This window comes from Heptranchias perlo, chromosome 4, assembly GCF_035084215.1.
Source record: "Heptranchias perlo isolate sHepPer1 chromosome 4, sHepPer1.hap1, whole genome shotgun sequence".
Taxonomy (NCBI): Eukaryota; Metazoa; Chordata; class Chondrichthyes; order Hexanchiformes; family Hexanchidae; genus Heptranchias; species Heptranchias perlo.
Window position 1 is genome coordinate 123,571,832 of NC_090328.1, and position 18,339 is coordinate 123,590,170.

At 41.6% G+C, this 18,339-nt stretch overlaps 1 protein-coding gene across 1 annotated transcript in view; it reads left to right on the plus strand.

Moving 5' to 3' along the window:
- LOC137321268 (choline transporter-like protein 1) overlaps positions 1-18,339 on the plus strand; it is a 77,224-nt gene that overhangs the window by 38,982 nt on the left and 19,903 nt on the right. The window contains exons 7-10 of the mRNA XM_067983615.1: positions 6,577-6,666; positions 7,974-8,113; positions 10,326-10,512; positions 11,967-12,132. Of these exons, the coding sequence (XP_067839716.1) occupies positions 6,577-6,666; positions 7,974-8,113; positions 10,326-10,512; positions 11,967-12,132 (583 nt within the window). The remainder of the gene's footprint in view (positions 1-6,576; positions 6,667-7,973; positions 8,114-10,325; positions 10,513-11,966; positions 12,133-18,339) is intronic.

Genomic DNA, 18,339 nt, shown 5'->3' on the forward strand with positions numbered 1-18,339 from the left:
ATTCTATCGTAAGGGGAACAGACAGGCGTTTCTGTGGCCGTAAACGTGACTCCAGGATGGTTTGTTGCCTCCCTGGTGCCAGGGTCATGGATGTCACTGAGCGGCTACAGGGCATTCTCAAGGGGGAGGGTGAGCAGGCAGAGGTCGTGGTCCACATTGGGACCAACGACATAGGTAGGAAGGGAGATGAGGTCCTGCATCAAGAATTTAGGGAGCTAGGTAGCAGATTAAAGAGCAGGACCTCAAAGGTTGTAATCTCTGGATTACTCCCAGTGCCACGGGCTAGTGAGTATAGAAATAGGAGGATAGAACAGATGAATGCGTGGCTAAAGAGTTGGTGCAGGAGGGAGGGTTTCAGTTTCCTGGATCACTGGGCCTGCTTCTGGGGAAGGTGGGACTTGTACAAGTCGGACGGGTTGCACCTGAACCAGAGCGGGACAAATATCCTTGCGGGGAGGTTTGCTAGCACTGTTGGGGGGGGGGGGTTTAAACTAACTTGGCAGGGGGATGGGATACAGAGTGGAGCTACAATAGGGGGTGATGTGCAGCCAAATATAGAGAAAAAAACAAGTCAGCTTGGAAGACAGGCCAAATATGTGAGGGCAAGGCTGGATGGCATCTATTTTAATGCAAGGAGTCTTGCGAATAAGGTGGATGAACTGAAGGTGTTGATAAACACATGGGAGTATGATATTGTTGCTGTCACAGAGACATGGTTGAGGGAGGGGCAAGACTGGCAGCTCAATATTCCGGGGTACAGAATCTTCAGGCGAGACAGAGGGGGAGGTATAAGAGGAGGGGGGGTCGCAATATTAATTAAAGAATCAATTACTGCCATAAGGAGGGATGATATATTAGCAGGTTCCTCTAATGAGGCCATATGGGTGGAGCTTAAAAACAAAAAGGGGGCAAGCACTTTGATGGGAGTGTACTATAGGCCCCCAAACAGTCAGGGGGAGATAGAGGAACAGATATGTAGGCAAATCTCAGAAAATTGTGCAAATAATAGGGTAATAATAGTGGGGGATTTCAACTTCCCCAATATTAACTGGGATACTCAGAGTGTAAAAGGCTTAGAGGGTACAAAATTCTTAACGTGCATCCAGGAGAGCTTTTTGAGCCAGCATGTAGAAAGTCCTACAAGAGAGGGGGCGGTACTGGACCTAATTCTAGGGAATGTGGCCGGCCAAGTGGAAGAAGTGCTCGTAGGTGAGCACTTTGGTGACAGTGACCATAATTCGGTGAGATTTAAGGTGGTCATGGAAAAGGACAGGGAGGGGCCGGAAATAAAGGTTCTAAATTGGGGGAAGGCCGATTTTAATAGGATAAGGCAGGATCTGGCCAAAATGGACTGGGATCAGCTGCTTGTAGGAAAATCCGCATCGGAGCAATGGGAGTCTTTCAGAAGGGAGATTGAGACCATACAATGGCAACATGTTCCCGTAAAGGTCAAGGGTGGTTCCAAGAACTCCAGGGAACCTTGGATGTCAGGGGATATACGAGAATGGATTAGGAAAAAAAGGAGGGCTTTTGGCAGATGCAAAAGGCTAAAGACGGAGGAAGCCCTAGAGGAGTACAAAAAGTGCAGGGGGATACTTAAAAAAGAAATTAGGAGATCAAGGAGGGGCCATGAAATAACACTGGCGAGCAAAATAAAGGAAAATCCTAAGATGTTTTATAAGTATATTAAGGGTAAGAGGATGACTAGGGAAAAAATAGGGCCCATTAGGGACAAAAATGGCAATCTGTGTGTGGAGCCGGCAGATGTAGGAGGGGTTCTAAATGAATTTTTTGCATCTGTTTTCACTATGGAGAAGGACGATGTAGACATAGAAATACGGCAGGGGGACTGTGATATACTCGAACATATTAACATCGAGCGGGAGGAGGTATTGGTGGTTTTAGCAGGCCTAAAAATGGATAAATCCCCAGGCCCGGACGAAATGTATCCCAGGCTACTGTGTGAGGCAAAGGAGGCGATTGCGGGGGCTCTGACACATATATTCAGAACCTCTCTGGCCACAGGGGATGTGCCAGAGGACTGGAGAACCGCTAATGTAATACCATTATTCAAGAAGGGGAGTAGGGAAAAACCGGGGAACTGCAGGCCAGTGAGCCTAACATCAGTGGTAGGAAAATTATTGGAAAAAATTCTGAAGGACAAAATTAGTCTCCACTTGGAGAAGCAAGGATTAATCAGGGATAGTCAACATGGCTTTGTCAAGGGAAGATCATGTCTGACTAATTTGATTGAATTTTTTGAGGGGGTGACTAGGCGTGTGGATGAGGGTAACGCAGTGGATGTGGTATACATGGATTTCAGTAAGGCCTTCGATAAAGTCCCCCACAGGAGACTGGTCAAGAAGGTACGAGCCCATGGAATCCAGGGTGCCTTGGCACTTTGGATACAAAACTGGCTTAGTGGCAGAAGGCAGAGGGTGATGGTCGAAGGTTGTTTTTGTGACTGGAAGCCTGTGGCCAGTGGGGTACCACAGGGATCGGTGCTGGGTCCCTTGCTGTTTGTGGTCTACATTAACGACTTGGATATGAATGTAAAAGGTATGATCAGTAAGTTCGCTGATGATACAAAGATTGGTAGGGTGGTAAATAGCGAGGAGGATAGCCTCAGTCTGCAGGACGATATAGATGGGTTGGTGAGGGACTAACAAGGCAAGGGAATACACAATGAATGGGAGGACCCTAGGCAAGACAGAGGGTCAGAGGGATCTTGGTGTGCAAGTTCACAGATCCCTGAAGGCGGCGGAACAGGTTGATAAGGTGGTAAAGAAGGCATATGGGATACTTGCCTTTATTAGCCGAGGCATAGAATATAAAAGCAAGGAGGTTATGATGGAGCTGTATAAAACACTGGTTAGGCCACAGCAGGAGTACTGTGTGCAGTTCTGGTCGCCACACTACAGGAAGGATGTGATCGCTTTGGAGAGGGTGCAGAGGAGATTCACCAGGATGTTACCAGGGCTGGAGCGCTTCAGCTATGAAGAGACACTGGGAAGATTGGGTTTGTTTTCCTTGGAGCAGAGGAGGCTGAGGGGGGACATGATTGAGGTGTACAAAATTATGAGGGGCACAGATAGGATGGATACTCAGGAGCTTTTTCCCTTCGTTGAGGGTTCTATAACAAGGGGACATAGATTCAAGATAAAAGGCGGGAGGTTTAGAGGGGATTTGAGAAAGAACTTTTTCACCCAGAGGGTGGTTGGAGTCTGGAACTCACTGTCTGAAAGGGTTGTGGAGGCAGGAACCCTCACAACATTCAAGAAGCATTTGGATGAGCACTTGAAATGCCATAGCATACAAGGCTACGGACCAAATGCTGGAATATGGGATTAGAGTGGACAGGGCTGATGGCCGGCGCGGACACGATGGGCCGAAGGGCCTCTATCCGTGCTGTATAACTCTATGACCTCTTTTGTAACTAATTAGCTATTGACACCTCAAACCAGCTCACAGTTAAGGCACAGAATAAACAACTTTGAACAATTTGTAGCACTGAACAGCTAAAAATAAAAGTAAATTTAAAATAAATGTAGACTCAGTTCAATAAGATTATATAAATGAAAATTTCAATACTTGTATCTAGTCACTGACATTTGAGGGTAAATTCTACACTCTTCTGGCCTCTCGCACTCCACCGGCCTTTCGCAGCTCCTGGGTCCAGGAATATGGGGAGGGAGATGCTGGTATGTGGTAGTGGTTGGAGCGATAGTTGTGCTATTTGGGAGGGGGATTGCAGGCTTCAGAAGCAATGGTTGGACTGCCAGGGTCCGGGAGCATTGAGGAAGGAAGTTTGTTAGTGTGGAAGCATTTGGATGGGGGTGCTGAGATTTGAGACTGTTGGGGGTCCTGGGATCTGGGAGAAGGGGAATGTTGAAATACTGTGGAGAGGGTCAGAGAGGTTTTGCAGTTCAGGATTATTGAGGTGAGGGCCTAGGGTCTGTGCATATCTTTTGGGAACAAGGTCTGGTCATATTGAGGAGAAAGGGGTGTAGGAGAATGGAGGCTGTGAATCTCTATCTTGTGTAAAACTTTGTGTCTCCCTTGTGCTTGAACTTGCCTATTTAGTATAATTGTGAGTCTTCAAGCTAGGTGGCACCATTCTTCAGTGCTATTAGGCTGACCGGTCTAAAGATCATTCCTCTCGCCTGCAGATCACCCACTGCCTCTAACAGGTCCCTCCTGTGGTGTTTCCTATTTCTCCTCTCCCCCACCCCTTGTGTTGGCCTTTCCCTGGTCCCTCTTGTGGCTGTATGGGTGCTCTCTTTAAACTCTTCCCCCCCCCCCCCCCCCCCCCCATCCCCCTCCACCCCCCCCCCCCCCCATTGCACCACTATAATTGTGTTCCTGGGTGGGAACATTGCTATAGCACACGAGTGGGGCACGGAACAGGATTACTTTTACGCTCTATCCAAGTACAGCATATGTGCACTAAGTGCTTTAAATAACTAAAACCAGCTTCCAAGCTCAGTATCAAATATCATGTCGTTGCCCTAAAGATTCTGGGAGGGGATTGGAATTCACAACGGCTGGCAACCTATATCTATGTTCTCTATTGTGACCTTTGAACCAGCTTTAAAATACCCAGTATTCTAATACACTTCCCACTTAACTACCAAGAATATCTTCCCTACCAACCTCCTGTGGCTTGAGAAGGAGTATACTTGAACTCAAAAACCAATAACACTCCCCAATACTTTAATAAACACTGTTCAAATCTCTATAAATTAGTTGTGCTGTTATATTCTACATTATGCACAGCATTACAGCTAGTAATGTATCAAGTCTTGTGTGTAGCTTGCACTTCCTAAAAGTGTTCGCTTAGTTCCTGTTGTGCCTTGATGATTGGCTCAAATTAAAGTTGCAAATCACAAAACTGTGCTGAGTCTGTACAGATCAAAAACATAGAAAGTGATTAGAAAACACAAGAACTTATGACCGTCACCAGTCAAGGAAACCAGTGCTTTAAAAAGGAAGGTGATCCAATAAAACTACTCAGATAAATTGTAAATATTTTTGCCCACCATTTGTTTCTTGTAACTCAGATTTTTCATATTCAAAATAGAGCTTCAAGCAAAGTAACAACAAAAACGTAGGTATTTCACAATAACCTGATTAAATTTACCCATAGAACTGTCTTGAGTGCCGTAGTGTTTTCATTTTAAGATTTTTTTTACTCAACTTTGTCAACTATTTGTTTTCATTTGGCGTGCGTGTGCCGCTGAGGGGTGCGTGCGTCTTGAGTCATGGTCACCTCAACTTTCAAAAACCTGCGGGGACTTGTGGGAATCATAACCTGTATGGAAGTGTGAAAATGGAAAATTGGTTTGTAATCGTACATAGAAAAACATTGTGTTCAATTGCTTGAAATAAAATGTCACCTTTACAAAGCACGCAAGGTCAGGGCCACCAGTGGGAGCAACAACGGCAGCATGCAATTTAGTTACACATGTAACATCTACTCCCAGCAAATGGAAACCTAGCACAAGATTCACATTTATGTGACTGACCTTGTGTTAAAATAATGGTAGTGCGAAAAAGTGAAAATAAAATCTAGAAGAAATGTTTTTAAGAGTGAAGAGTAGGAGGAAATGAAAACACAGGAGTAAGGAGGAAGAAAAAAGGATGAGGTTAATGAATATAAATGATTGAAATTACAAATGCTTTTTGTAAAGCAGTACGTTAAAAATGAGTTGGCGTTAGGTAACTTCAATATAGTTTGGCCCACAGTCAAATTTTCAAAATGCTGATCTTCATCGGAGTTGAACGGTATATATTATTTGCTCTATAAATGGCAGGAGGCTCCCACTTTCTAATGCAGGTGAGCATTGTCATGTCATTGTTCTTTGAAATTACAGTGTCTGCTACAATATCTGCGTCATCCAGGGAGAGTAACAGAGAAAGGGATGAAACAAGGAAACACTGAGAAAGGGGGAGAGTGGGAATCACAGAGCAAGGGAGAGAGTAACAGAGAGATATAGACTTCTATTGCCACTATAAAAGCCAGGATTGATTCCTATCTGGATCTCAGTACAATTGGTGAATGAGGTGAATGGACCTCGTCTGGATGTAATTGGGGACCTGTGCTCTACAATGAAGAAAAATTGGTCATTTCCATTTTGCTTACTTGTCTTTGATGTACTGTCTTTGCAGCTACACACAAACTGTTAAGCTCAACAGCGCTCTCTCAACTCCTGTTGCACTGTTCTCCTGTTTACGGAAACATGATATTTAATGAGAAAGGAAATAAGATAAATGACCTTCTCAGTGGAAGGATAGAAAACTTGGATAAATTGTGTCTACCAGGAAGCAGCAGAAAGTAGATTTTTATTCCATCTCTCCAGTCTGGATTGCAGTCCAGGTTCCCAGAGGAGAGAAGTTATTGTCAAAGTCACAAACATTTTTGTTCTAGAGTTGTTCAGAAAAGTAACTCTACTTCTGAATAGGTAGCAAATACAAGTTCAACTAAAAGTTTGTCTTCCCACCTTATTTACCGATGTTGCAGTTCATTGAAAGTTCAATTCTGGATGTTACTTGTTAATCCTTTTTGTGTTTTGGCAGTTTTGTCGATGCTGTTAATGGTTGTTATCAGATACATTTCCAGAGTACTTGTTTGGATCCTTACAATTCTCACCATCCTTGGTTCAATTGGTAAGTTGATTATAGTAAGTGGTAAAAATATTTTAAATCTGTTTTGAATATTTGGTATCTATATGTATCTATTTTCAATTCTCCATATTAAGGGAGAATATTTCTCTGATCCAGAGATAGTGCTTTGCATCTTCTGCATAGTTATTGGAATGAGCTTGGATGCAAGAGGATGTTTTGATGTGAAAAAACATGTTTCATATCTAATTTAATAGTGTGGCTTCAGCCCCCGTCACAACACTGAAACAGTTGTAATCAGTCACAAATGACATCCTCAGTGACTGTGACCTTGGTGTACTATCCCTCCTTGTCCTTCTCGACCTCTGCAGTCTTTGACATGGTTGACACATCCTCCCTCAATGCCTCTCCTTCATTGCCCAACTCAGTGGGACTGCCCTCGCTAAGTTCCACTCTTACCTATCCAATTGTAACTAGAGCATCTCCAGCAATGGCCTCTCTTCCTGTCTCCGCACCGTCGCCTCTGGAGACCTCAAGGATCTATTTTTGGCCCCCTCTTTCACATTTACATGCTGCATCTTGTTGCTATCTTTCGAAGATATGGGTCAGCTTCCACATGGACACAGATGACTCCCAGCTCTACCTCTCCACACCATCAGTCTCGACCCCTCCACTACCTCTTTGTTGTCAGACAGATTGTCCAACGTCTAGACATTAGAAAGACTGAAGCCATCATCTTCAACCCCCACTACAAGCTCCATACTCTTACCACCAATTCCATCTCCTTCATCAGCCACTGTCTCGGGTTGAACAAGATTGTTCGCAACCTCGGCATACAATTTGACCACGTGCTGAGCTTCCAACGTCATAATTTCTCTATCACAAAGAGCACCTATTTTCACCTCTGTAACATCACCCGTCTCCGCTCCTGCCTCAGTATATCTGCTGCTACAGCCTATCTGCTGCTGTAACCCTTATTCATGCTGTTGTCACCCCCAGACTCAACTAAACCAATGCCTTCCATGCTGCACCCTCCATAAACATAAGCTTATCCAAAGCTCTGCTACCCATATCCTAACTCGCACCAAGTCCCGTTCACCCATCACTCCTATACTCACTGACCTACATTGGCTCCCTGGTCCAGCAATGCCTTCATTTTAAAATTCTCATCCTTGTGTCCAAATCTCTTCATGGCCTCACTCCTCCCTATCTCTGTAACCTTCTCCAGCCCTAGAACCATCCGAGAACACTGCTTTCCTCCAACTTTTGCCTTTGTTTTTTTATCTTTTTTTAAAGCTGTCTATCTTTCTAACTGTTTCCTCCCCCTCCCCTGTCCTCTTTCCCCAATGCAGGTGGTACAGCTGTTCTTTGGTGGTTGTATGTTGACCATAAGAAGTTGCTCAAAGAAAAGTCAAATGAAGAGGACACCAAGGTGTCACTTGATAATGTTAAGGCTCTTTTGGTGTATGCCATTGTTGCAACAGTAGTCACGGTGAGTGTTCCACTTACAATTTATTTAAAATTGTTGCTGATTTAGGTGTAGAAATAGCAGCCAGGTTGTGTGGTAATTGCAATTTTTGTTTATCATGCTCTCGTATCCATGTTGGTATAGGTGAGGTGTAGGTGGCATGCAACTAGTAGGGAGGGTTGAATTGTCTTTTCCATTTGTGGTTACCATTTTGAAATCTGGTACAGAAAATATCTGGCAGCAATAAATGGAGCATTTATCTGATGACTGAATACCTGAAGATCATCGCTGTTGTGTTTATAAATGTTCCCAAACTGCTGTAGGGAAATAATTTTCATACTTTCATTACTATTTATTGTGATGGTTATGTGATCTCTGATTATTGTATGTCTTCAGCAGCCCTCCAGAATGTGTCTCCAGCTTGATGCCTCTTGCAAATACCCTGGATGATTTTGAGATCTCAACATCTGAGAAATTGCAGGGTAGAATCTGTAGAACTTTTTCTGTAGCAGAATTTAAATGATAACCATGAATAAATATTACATCTTTTGCCATTTTTAAGTCAGCCTAATCAATTAATTGCAGTATGCATTTATTCTATTTGCATATCCATGTTAGTATGAGCGTTACACTCTGTATTCACATTCATGTTGGAATGAATGTCACATTCAAGCTAACATGGATATGTGAATACAATAAAAGCATATTACAATATCTACAGCTACTTGCTGTATGCAGCACTTTTCGAGTAATTATACAGCCCAAAGCACATCAGAAAGATGAGAAAGTAGTAATGGGAGAATGATTATGGTGGTGACTGAATGTGATGTGAGCCAGATATGGCTGAAGGTGAAGGCAGGATGCGAGAGTGTCCAGAGTTGGAAGGGGAATGGCAATTGCGGGACCATAATGACTAAAGGAGGTTGTAGAAGTAGGAGAGGGTACGGCTGTGAGGGACTTGTCGATGAGGGCAAGGATTTTGAAATCCATTTGTTCGGGAAAAGGAAGCCAATGAAAGTTGACAATGGCAGGACTTAGTGTGGGATAGTAAGCGGGTGGCAGAGATTTGCACAAGTTACAATCTGTGAAGGGTGGAACTAGGGAGGCTGGCAAAGGTAGTGTTGGAGTAATTGAGTCTGAAGGTGATAATGGCATGGATAAGCGTTTCAGCAATCATGGGGATGAAGTCGTGCGGAGGTGGAGAGAGTTGATCCTGGAAATGACTATGATGTGGGGTTTGACGCTTAGCTTAATGTGAAACCGGTCAATAAAGCCCTTGCACTGTCAAGTTTATCCTGGGGGGCAACTGCCAGACGGAGAAAGGGAGTCTAGAAGAGGTGCTGAGTTTAGCAGGAACCAAACAGGATGGCTCTATTCTTCCAGATAGTTACTTGAAGGAAATTCTTTTTCATCCTGAACTTAATATTGGCTAAGCAGTCTAGGCGGGTGGCAGAGAGATAGAGCTGGATGTCATCAGCATACATTTCATGACTGTAAATGACAGCCAGTGTATAAATAAGGAAAAGGAGGGAGCTGTTGGGGGACATCAGATGATCATGCTGGGCAAAAGCCATTTCAGGAGAGATGCTAGCTTTGTTGGGACAGTGCTGGAGGTGGACCATGATCCTGATTGTTGCTTCTATGACTTTAGTACATATAGTAGAAAAACATGGCTTCCAGTGACTGTGCTAGAATGTACATCTTGCTCTCTAACAGTCGACACGACTAGCCAGTAAAATTCTAATGTGCAGTCACATGAGAAAGGCAGCAACTCGATACCATGTGTGAAAGCAGTTGCAGCATCAGTGGAATTACTAACCTTAATTTGTAACCATTGAGATGTAGGTTGACATTCACTGATTTATTTGTCATCCCTAAGAAATGCCCTTTGTTGGTGAATTAAATAAAAACAGAACATTTATAACACCATACCCCATTCCTCAGCTAAGAGATTGGGCTTTTAAATCTCCACGTTCAAATCTTTGGAGATATGCAAGTCCACTATGTACTCAGATTATTGTAGGGTACCGCCGCCTTTGGAAGTGTCTACCAACTTTTTGCATCTTTTGTAAATAGACTGAACAGTATTGCAGGGCAGCTTACAACTTTGGGGCACTAATGCATTGCACCCCAAGGTGTGCGGCTGCAACTCCTTTCCTAATATCCATGTTAACAAAAGTCTGGGTGATGGAAGGAAAAGAATGTAAAATTATTCCTTTTAAAATTAATTTTGCAGGTCATTTTACTGTTGCTAATACTAATAATGAGGAAGCGAGTGGCTCTTACGATCGCCTTATTCCATGTGGCAGGGAAAGTGTTTGTTCACGTTCCACTTCTAGTCTTTCAACCACTCTGGACTTTCCTGGCCTTGGCATTTTTCTGGATCTATTGGGTTGCCGTCCTACTCTTATTGGGTACTGCAGGTAGGATTATACATTTGCAGAATTTACCTTTCTGTAGGCTTACATCGACAGATCGTGATCATAAAAATGCTTTTTGCAAAACATTTCTTCCCATCCTTGAGTGCTTTTGAAACCTTTGTGCAGGTTGTAGAACATGTTGGGAATGTTTTTTGTGTTCCACAGTATATTTACAGCTTCTTAGAAACTATAGCATTGCTCTTTTGTCAAAAAAGTTGCCTCGATCACAGTCAAGACCAAATTCTGGGAAGCCAGTGACAATATCTGTACACCCCCTTCATAAAGGGATAGTTAGTCTAGTGTCAAATATTGAAACTTGTGTGATCACGAAATTGATCCATGAATGTACACTTCACAGTACATTGTCTAAGAATAGTTAATGCACATGTTATGATTGGATATGAATTTATGACGAAGATCTTTCATCCATTGAGTTACTGACTTCACGTTCTTACAAGGCTGGGTTTTTCTCCACAGCTGCATGGAGAGAAAAATGTAAGGGAGAGTCATCCCAGAATCTCTTGTACACATACTAATGGCTGGCTTGAAATTGTACTTTGGAGCCTACGAAGCTGTTGTCCAGATGGTCCACCTGTTTCCTATTCTCTATAGTACACACATTTCAAGCCAGCCATTAGTAAGTTGGGTTGGTAATGTGGCACAAGAAAAGTCAACTGAAGAAAATGGTGAGAAACAAAAGAGAATCTTGCCTTCCAAATTCAAAGATCAAATGGGATCCTGTTGCTTGCGATAGCTCAGGATGCGCAAAGTTACATTTAATTAACTTCCATATTTTGTAATGGAGCTGACTCAAAGATGAAAATTCTATTTGATCAGATTTATATTACAGTAGACTGAATTAACTGCTTGGAAATCATTCATTTTCCCCCCTAACTTTATGCAAAAAGTTCACCTTGCCTTCCCTTTCCCCCAGCCATCAGATAGTCAAAGATAAAAATTGGTCACGCATGTGTGTAGATGGAGCCCTTCACCCTTTTCCTTCAAATATTCTTTGTATGTTTGTGAAAATAGACCACGCCATGGATATCAGGTTTTGCTTTCTCCGGCATAGAGCCACAGTACAGAACAGATCAAAGCGAAAGTGTAGCAACATTTGAAAACTTCATGTTGTTCTGAATAAGTTCTGTACCGGATTGCTGTTGCTGTAAACTAAATATCACTCACCAAAATTTAACCTTTCACTTCATAACTCTACAGTTCCTGGGTCTGGTCTTATTTTTTTTCTTTCACCTATACTAATTTGCCTTTTTGAAGGAGCTATATGCCAGAATTTTGGGTTAAAGTGTTTTTTGTCCCTTGTTCACAATTCAACCAATCACAATAATGCATAAATAAAGCTGAATAAGTAAAATGTCAAACATTTGATTTTTTTTTTCAAAAATACCACAACCCATCTTGAAAACACAATTTCTGCTTTTTTTTCCCCCTTCTTGTAGGATATCCTGAAAAAAATGAAGAAGGCTATGTAGAATTTAAAGTATCTGGTCCTTTACAGTATACTTGGATTTATCATCTAGTTGGTCTCATCTGGGTCAGTGAGTTCATACTGGCCTGTCAGCAGATGATAGTGGCTGGAGCTGTAGTAACCTACTATTTCACACGGTAAGAAATTTGTGGGAATTAACTCATTTATAGTTATATTTGACATCTTGGCGCTTTAGAGGCTTAACGGTTCATTATTGTTGATCTCCCATATCCAAGTTTAATCTTTCACTTGCAGAATCTTACACTAACACCATTGGTCTTTTATGCATTTGCCTTTTTACTCTACACTCAAAAGGGTGACACTGTTTTAATTTTGCAACCCAAAAAGATTCTTCCATACAGAACTGGCATTTGAGATTTAGATGTGGTGGAGTATATAAAAGCTTGTAAAGTCAACCTGACATCATGGGTAGCTTTTCCAGCTTTTAAAAGCTGGTGGTGCAGGAGTAAAATGGGTGCTGGGGACCAGAAATTCTAGTTAGAAGCCAAATGGGTAGATCGGCCCCACTTTTGTGTTGGGAATTTTTTTTTGGCAGGTATTATATATTGGCCTAAAATAGCCTCTCTAAAAAGGAGCCACGATTAATTTAAGTATCATGAGTTTAAATGAAACCCTGCACAGTTTTGCTCCTTCTCAGGCTAGGATTGAGTTAGTGCTCTGGAGTTTGGCTAAGCAATACTCTGAGCAATTGGAGCTGTTAGAAACTGAGATCTTTAGCCTTTTGTTTTTAAAAGTACATTTTTGGTGTTTAGTATTTGCAATTTTACAAAAAATGTTTTCCAAAAAAATGTAGTAAAGTAAAAGGATTTTTTTCTTCTGATGGTGTGTTTATGTGGAACGTAAATTAGCTGCATATTATGTAATTCACTGGACAGCTGACTGTAATTGAAGCAGACTTTAGAATGGAAACAGCTGAAAAATGGGGATCTATAAAGAGCTCTTGCATTACATGATTTCACTGGAGCTTAGACAGTGATGAGGCTCCCTATCAATCGGCGAGTCAAGTTCAAATTAGCACTGAAGGTTGTGAGTGATGTATTTGCAAGCCCCAATGCTCCTTTCTAGCAATGACTGAGGACAACTACCTTTGCAGGCTCTGGGTTAGCATGGAACCAGTTGCCCATCTGTGCCATCTGCTCCGTGGACACTTGCAGCCAACCTGTAGAGATGACTACTAATAATTATAGTCACCCCCCTCCACTTTTTTTGCTGCCACCTCCTGCCAGGCTGCACTGATGAATGACAAACAAGGGCAGCCATCTTCACATCCACCTGATGCAGTAGCACCTCCACTTTGCCAGCCATTGAACAGCAGATTGCGATGCTGCATCACCTCATCACTTATCCAAAGATGAGATCAGCAACTGCCTTTAGGAGACCCGTTGGAGATACTGCAATGTACTTGCCATACGCTGGCCCATTTACAATCTTGGAACTCTGCTTCATTAGACATGGACATCTGAGCTAAATTTGTACTTTAGATGAATTGTAGGTAGGACTCGTAGGCCATTTGGCTTGGTGTTTCCCACATCTTTACCAGCAGCCATCTATGGGAGGCCTGTTGGAGGCAATGTAATATATTTGCCATGCATTTACACTGATGGAACCAGGAGGTAATTGAGATGAGCTGGCTGGATTGCCTCTGTGTCTCATTCTTTGCTGTCCTTTACAGTTATTCAGGCATTAACTCGAGCTTGGTCTCGCCTGATCACTTGTCTACTCTTTAGTCTTGTGTGCCTTGGACTGTCATGTTGGCATCAGAATAAAGATATTAGATTTTAAGTAGAAAATTGATTTTATTCATCTCTGTGAACTGTTATGCAATTTATAGTAAAAGGAAAAAAAGACTTGCTTTTATATAGAGCCTTTCACTACTTCAGGACGTCCCAAAGTGCTTTATAGCCAATTAGGTACTCTTTGAAGTGTAGTCATTGTTGTAATGTAGGAAATGTGGCAGGAAATTTGGACACAGCAAGTTCCCACAAACAGCAATAAGATAATTACCAGATCTGTTTTAATGTTTGTTGAGCAATAAATATTGGCCAGGACACCAGGGAAAACTCCTCAGCTCTTCAAAATAGTGCCATGGGATCTTTTACGTCTACCCGAGAGGGCAGTTTCACATCTCATCGGAAAGACGGTACCTCTGACAATGCAGCACTCCCTCAGCACTGGTCAACCTGGATTATGCCCTCAAGTCTCTGGAGTGGGACTTGAACCCATAACCTTCTGACTCAGGCTAGAGTGCTACCACCGAGCCACAGCTGACAGATTCATATACTGAACCATTGTATAAGGTTTTTTTGGCATCTAATACGTGCAAACATTTTTCTCTCATTCTAGGAATGCGCAATAAATGTAGCTTGCCAGCATCACCCACATCCCGAGAACAAAATTTAAAAAAATCCTGTGCGATAATTCAAAGCTTTCTCTTGTCTTTAAAACAATCGGGCATTGCAACTATTTCTCTTGCCCTTGGTATTCCAGTGGTTAGTAAGTCCCAGTCAGTGAACACCAAGATTAGGACTTGGTTTTTGCATGTGTATCCTTGCATGTTTTTGTTTAGAAATGCTTGTTCTGCAGAAATATTTTAGAAAATGAATTTCAAACAGCAGTAAATGTTCATAAAGCATGCTAGAAAATGCATTAGTTTATACATTTCATAGGTTCTTTTCTCTTTGTGGTAACAAATGCCCAATAGTTGATCTAGAGCTGGGAATGTGGGAACGCTGTGTCTTCAAATTCGAGCTGTCTTTGGAGGGCCACTTTTTTTTTTGTGTTAATGTTTTTGTCATCCCCACTCATATCTTAAATTCATTGCTCAAGCTCCATAATTTGGACAATTCTTCCTCTTAAGAAAAGAGCGTTGGAGACCAAGCATTTTTGGTGACTGAGAGCGCGGAATGATTGAATCTCTTACTAAGTGCAAAATGTAGATTGAAACTGGAATGTCTCCTATTAAACTGGGTGTTATCATCCAGATTGCCTGGAGGTCCTTAAGTATCTAGTCTTTGCAACTGCACAATGTCTTTTTTTCTATTGGGACAGGAATATTTTCTGCAGTACCCTTTTACAGGATTACTTTGCCACTGGGAGGGCCACTGAACTACGTAAAGTTTAGCTAAAGTAGAATATTATTGCAGATATATGCACAGCATTGAATTACACGAATCTCCACTTCAGATTATCCATCCTCCGTTTCCCTTGGTAAGGAATTAGTAAATCCCACATTTTATAGTATGTTACAGCATAGGAGGAGGCCATTTGGGCCATCGTGCCCGTGCCAGCTCTTTGAAAGAGCTATCCAATTAGTCCTACTCCCCGTCTCTTTCCCCATAACCCTGTTTTTTAAAAAAAAATTTCCCTTCAAGTATTTATCCAGTCCCTTTTTGAAAGTTATTATTAAATCTGCTTCCACCACCCTTTCAGGCAGTGCATTCCAGATCATCATAACTCCCTGTAGTTTTAAAAGAAAAGTTTCCTCATGTTGCCTCTTTTTGCCAATCACTTTGTTAGATGCAGTCTTGTGAAAATCCTTTATTGTTCACTTAAATAACTAAAGCCCTATTTATACTTGCAGCTGCAAGCCAGCATGTTTCAAATTTCCTTCGCAACCAGTTTGCAGTCATAGGCGTTACTTGGGATCCATGAGCAGATTCTACAAATCGAATCATTGGTCTGCAAAATCCGTTCCAAGAAGAACAAGGCCAAAACCAGAATTCTCCCAGATCCATTTGTAGTAGAAGGCACTAGAAATGGGGATAAGAATTCTATTTGTCATGCTACAATTGCAAATTGCAATAATTTGTGGCTGTAGCAATGCATTATGGATGTTGTGCTGTGGCTGGAACTACTCACACCTTCTGTTGCAATGTCCAGCTCTGCAAGCTGCACCTTTGTCTCCCTGTATTCTCGTCTGTCAATGCTGCTGCTCTGGGTCTGCATTCTTCAGTTTCTTATGTAAATTAAAAATGTAGGCATCTCTTAAATAGAATTACATAGAATGTACAGCACAGAAACAGGCCATTCGGCCCAACTGGTCTACGCTAATGTTTCTGCATCACACGAGCCTTCTCCCACCCTACTTCATCTCACCCGATCAGCATATCCTTCTATTCCTTTCTCCCTCATGTACTTATCCAGCTTCCCCTTAAAGGGATCTATGCTACTCGCCTCAACTACTTGTGGTAGCAGGTTCCACGTTCTAACCGTTCACTGAATAAATAAGTTTCTTCTGAATTCTTTATTGGATTTCTTAGTGACTGTCTTGTATATATGGCCCCTAGTTTTGGACTTCCCCACAAGTGGAAACATTTTCTCTATGTCTACCCTGTCGAACCCCTTCATAATTTTAAAGACCTCTATTGGGTCACCACTCATATATCTTTTCTAGAGAAAAAAGCCCCAGCCTGATCAGTCTTTCCTGATTGTTATATCCCTTTAGTTCTGGTCTCATCCTTGTAAATCCTTTGTTCTTTACTGTGTACTATTCAACAGCTCCCTAGAGGTCCTAACTGATTTTTGCAGTCGCAGAACTGATTTTATTGTCCCAGAATTATTAATTAGATATCTAACTTTCATGGAAATTTGATACCTCGTGAGCAATATTTTAATAATAGCTAGCTGATATCAATGGTATCAAACAGAATAATAGCAGCAAATTCATTCTGCTGTGCCACTTATTAGTTCATTTTTTATTTAATGTTGGGCATCACAGTCTCTTTCCAAACCTTTCGAAAGTAAACCGCTGTACTTCAGGGATGTAACTGAAAACCAGCATTGTTCATGTGTGCAGTAGGGGATGTATTTGACTGCTTTGTTACTAAAGGTAACTAGGAAACTTTTGTTTGTAGGTGAGTTGGACTCTCCAATTAAGTACATAACCCAAATCCTGCTCCTGAAGTAAATGATCTGGTAACGGTTATTACAGTAAGATTAATTTAATTGTATAAATTGATTATTTGGATATTAAAGTATAATGGCTGTGATTATATCTTGTATTCATGGCACCACCTTGTGGTAGTGTTGTGATATTGGTTCAGAAAAAGCTAAGCATACTCCCACAGTGCAAGTTTCATGGGCATTTTTGTTGACTAATACTAAATTAAAAGCAACTTTTGTTTCTAGTGAAATTGTTTTATTTACATCGGATAATTTTTCCTGCAGAATTTAGTCTTCCTTTTTCTCTTTCCTTCAGTAACCTCTGGCTTTTTATATGTAAAAAAATATAGAGTGCATTTGATATTTCTTGTGCTGCTGCATGACCTCAAATCCCCACCCCAGAGTCATTTGGTACTGGTTCACGTGATCAGCAATGAAGCATGCAAATCGCTGGGGGTTGGCTTTTCCATAGAAGCTCCTGAATGGCCATGTAATATGTTAAGCTCCAGAGAGTTATATCAGAGTACTGTGAACTATTTTCTGTTCCCACTGTACATTTTGTCAGTGAGAAGACATTTTAGGAACAGGAAAAGAGCTTTAAGCCCGATAAGTCTGTCCGTCTTTCATAGTTTTAACATTTATCATTTGTTTCCACATTTAAATTATTGTGTTATGCTTATCATATTAAATGCACTTTCTGTTCTAACTGTGTGGTGTGATCTATTGGCCGATCACAAGACCTGGACATTGTACGTATTTTTCTTTCGTCTCGATTTGAGGCTAGTGGATGAGTGGGAACAGCCCTGGTTGCTCATAAATTGTCAGTCGGTCAATTATCATAATTCACTTTTATTCCCAAATTGTCTGGATCCACAGTACCAAAAAATTTATTGCAAGCACTTTGAGAATTGTATAATTTTTCGGGCTGTATCACTGCCAGTCTCTCCTCCCATCTGCGACATGTTCATGTCATTGCATTTGTCACTTGACTTCTATTGAAGTTGTTTTTGGCTCATTTGGTAGCCCTATGTTATCTTAATGCCACATGTCACAAAAACTTCTGGGAAACTAAGTACAACTAAACTTAGTGCCGTACCAATTGTAAGACATGAAAATTACAAATTACTTCAAGTATGAGCAAAACATAGGAAAGGAACGTGGTCTGCAGTCTTTGTAAAATTGATTCCATAGACCATTGCAAATCCACATCTACCACCTATCTATTTGCTGGCTGTTGTCCTTTGACTTCAACAGCATTTTTCTTCTGCTGTTAACACACTGTTGATTTTTGAAGTGTGGTACTATGTTTCACAGCAAGTTACAAAATTTTCTGTGCTAATTCTGATCAAGGCTTTTGTGATAAATGCTAAGTATAAGGTTTTTAGTTGTTCCAGGCACTTCTGCATTTATTGGGATGCGATGGTCATGCCCTGTATTGTGTA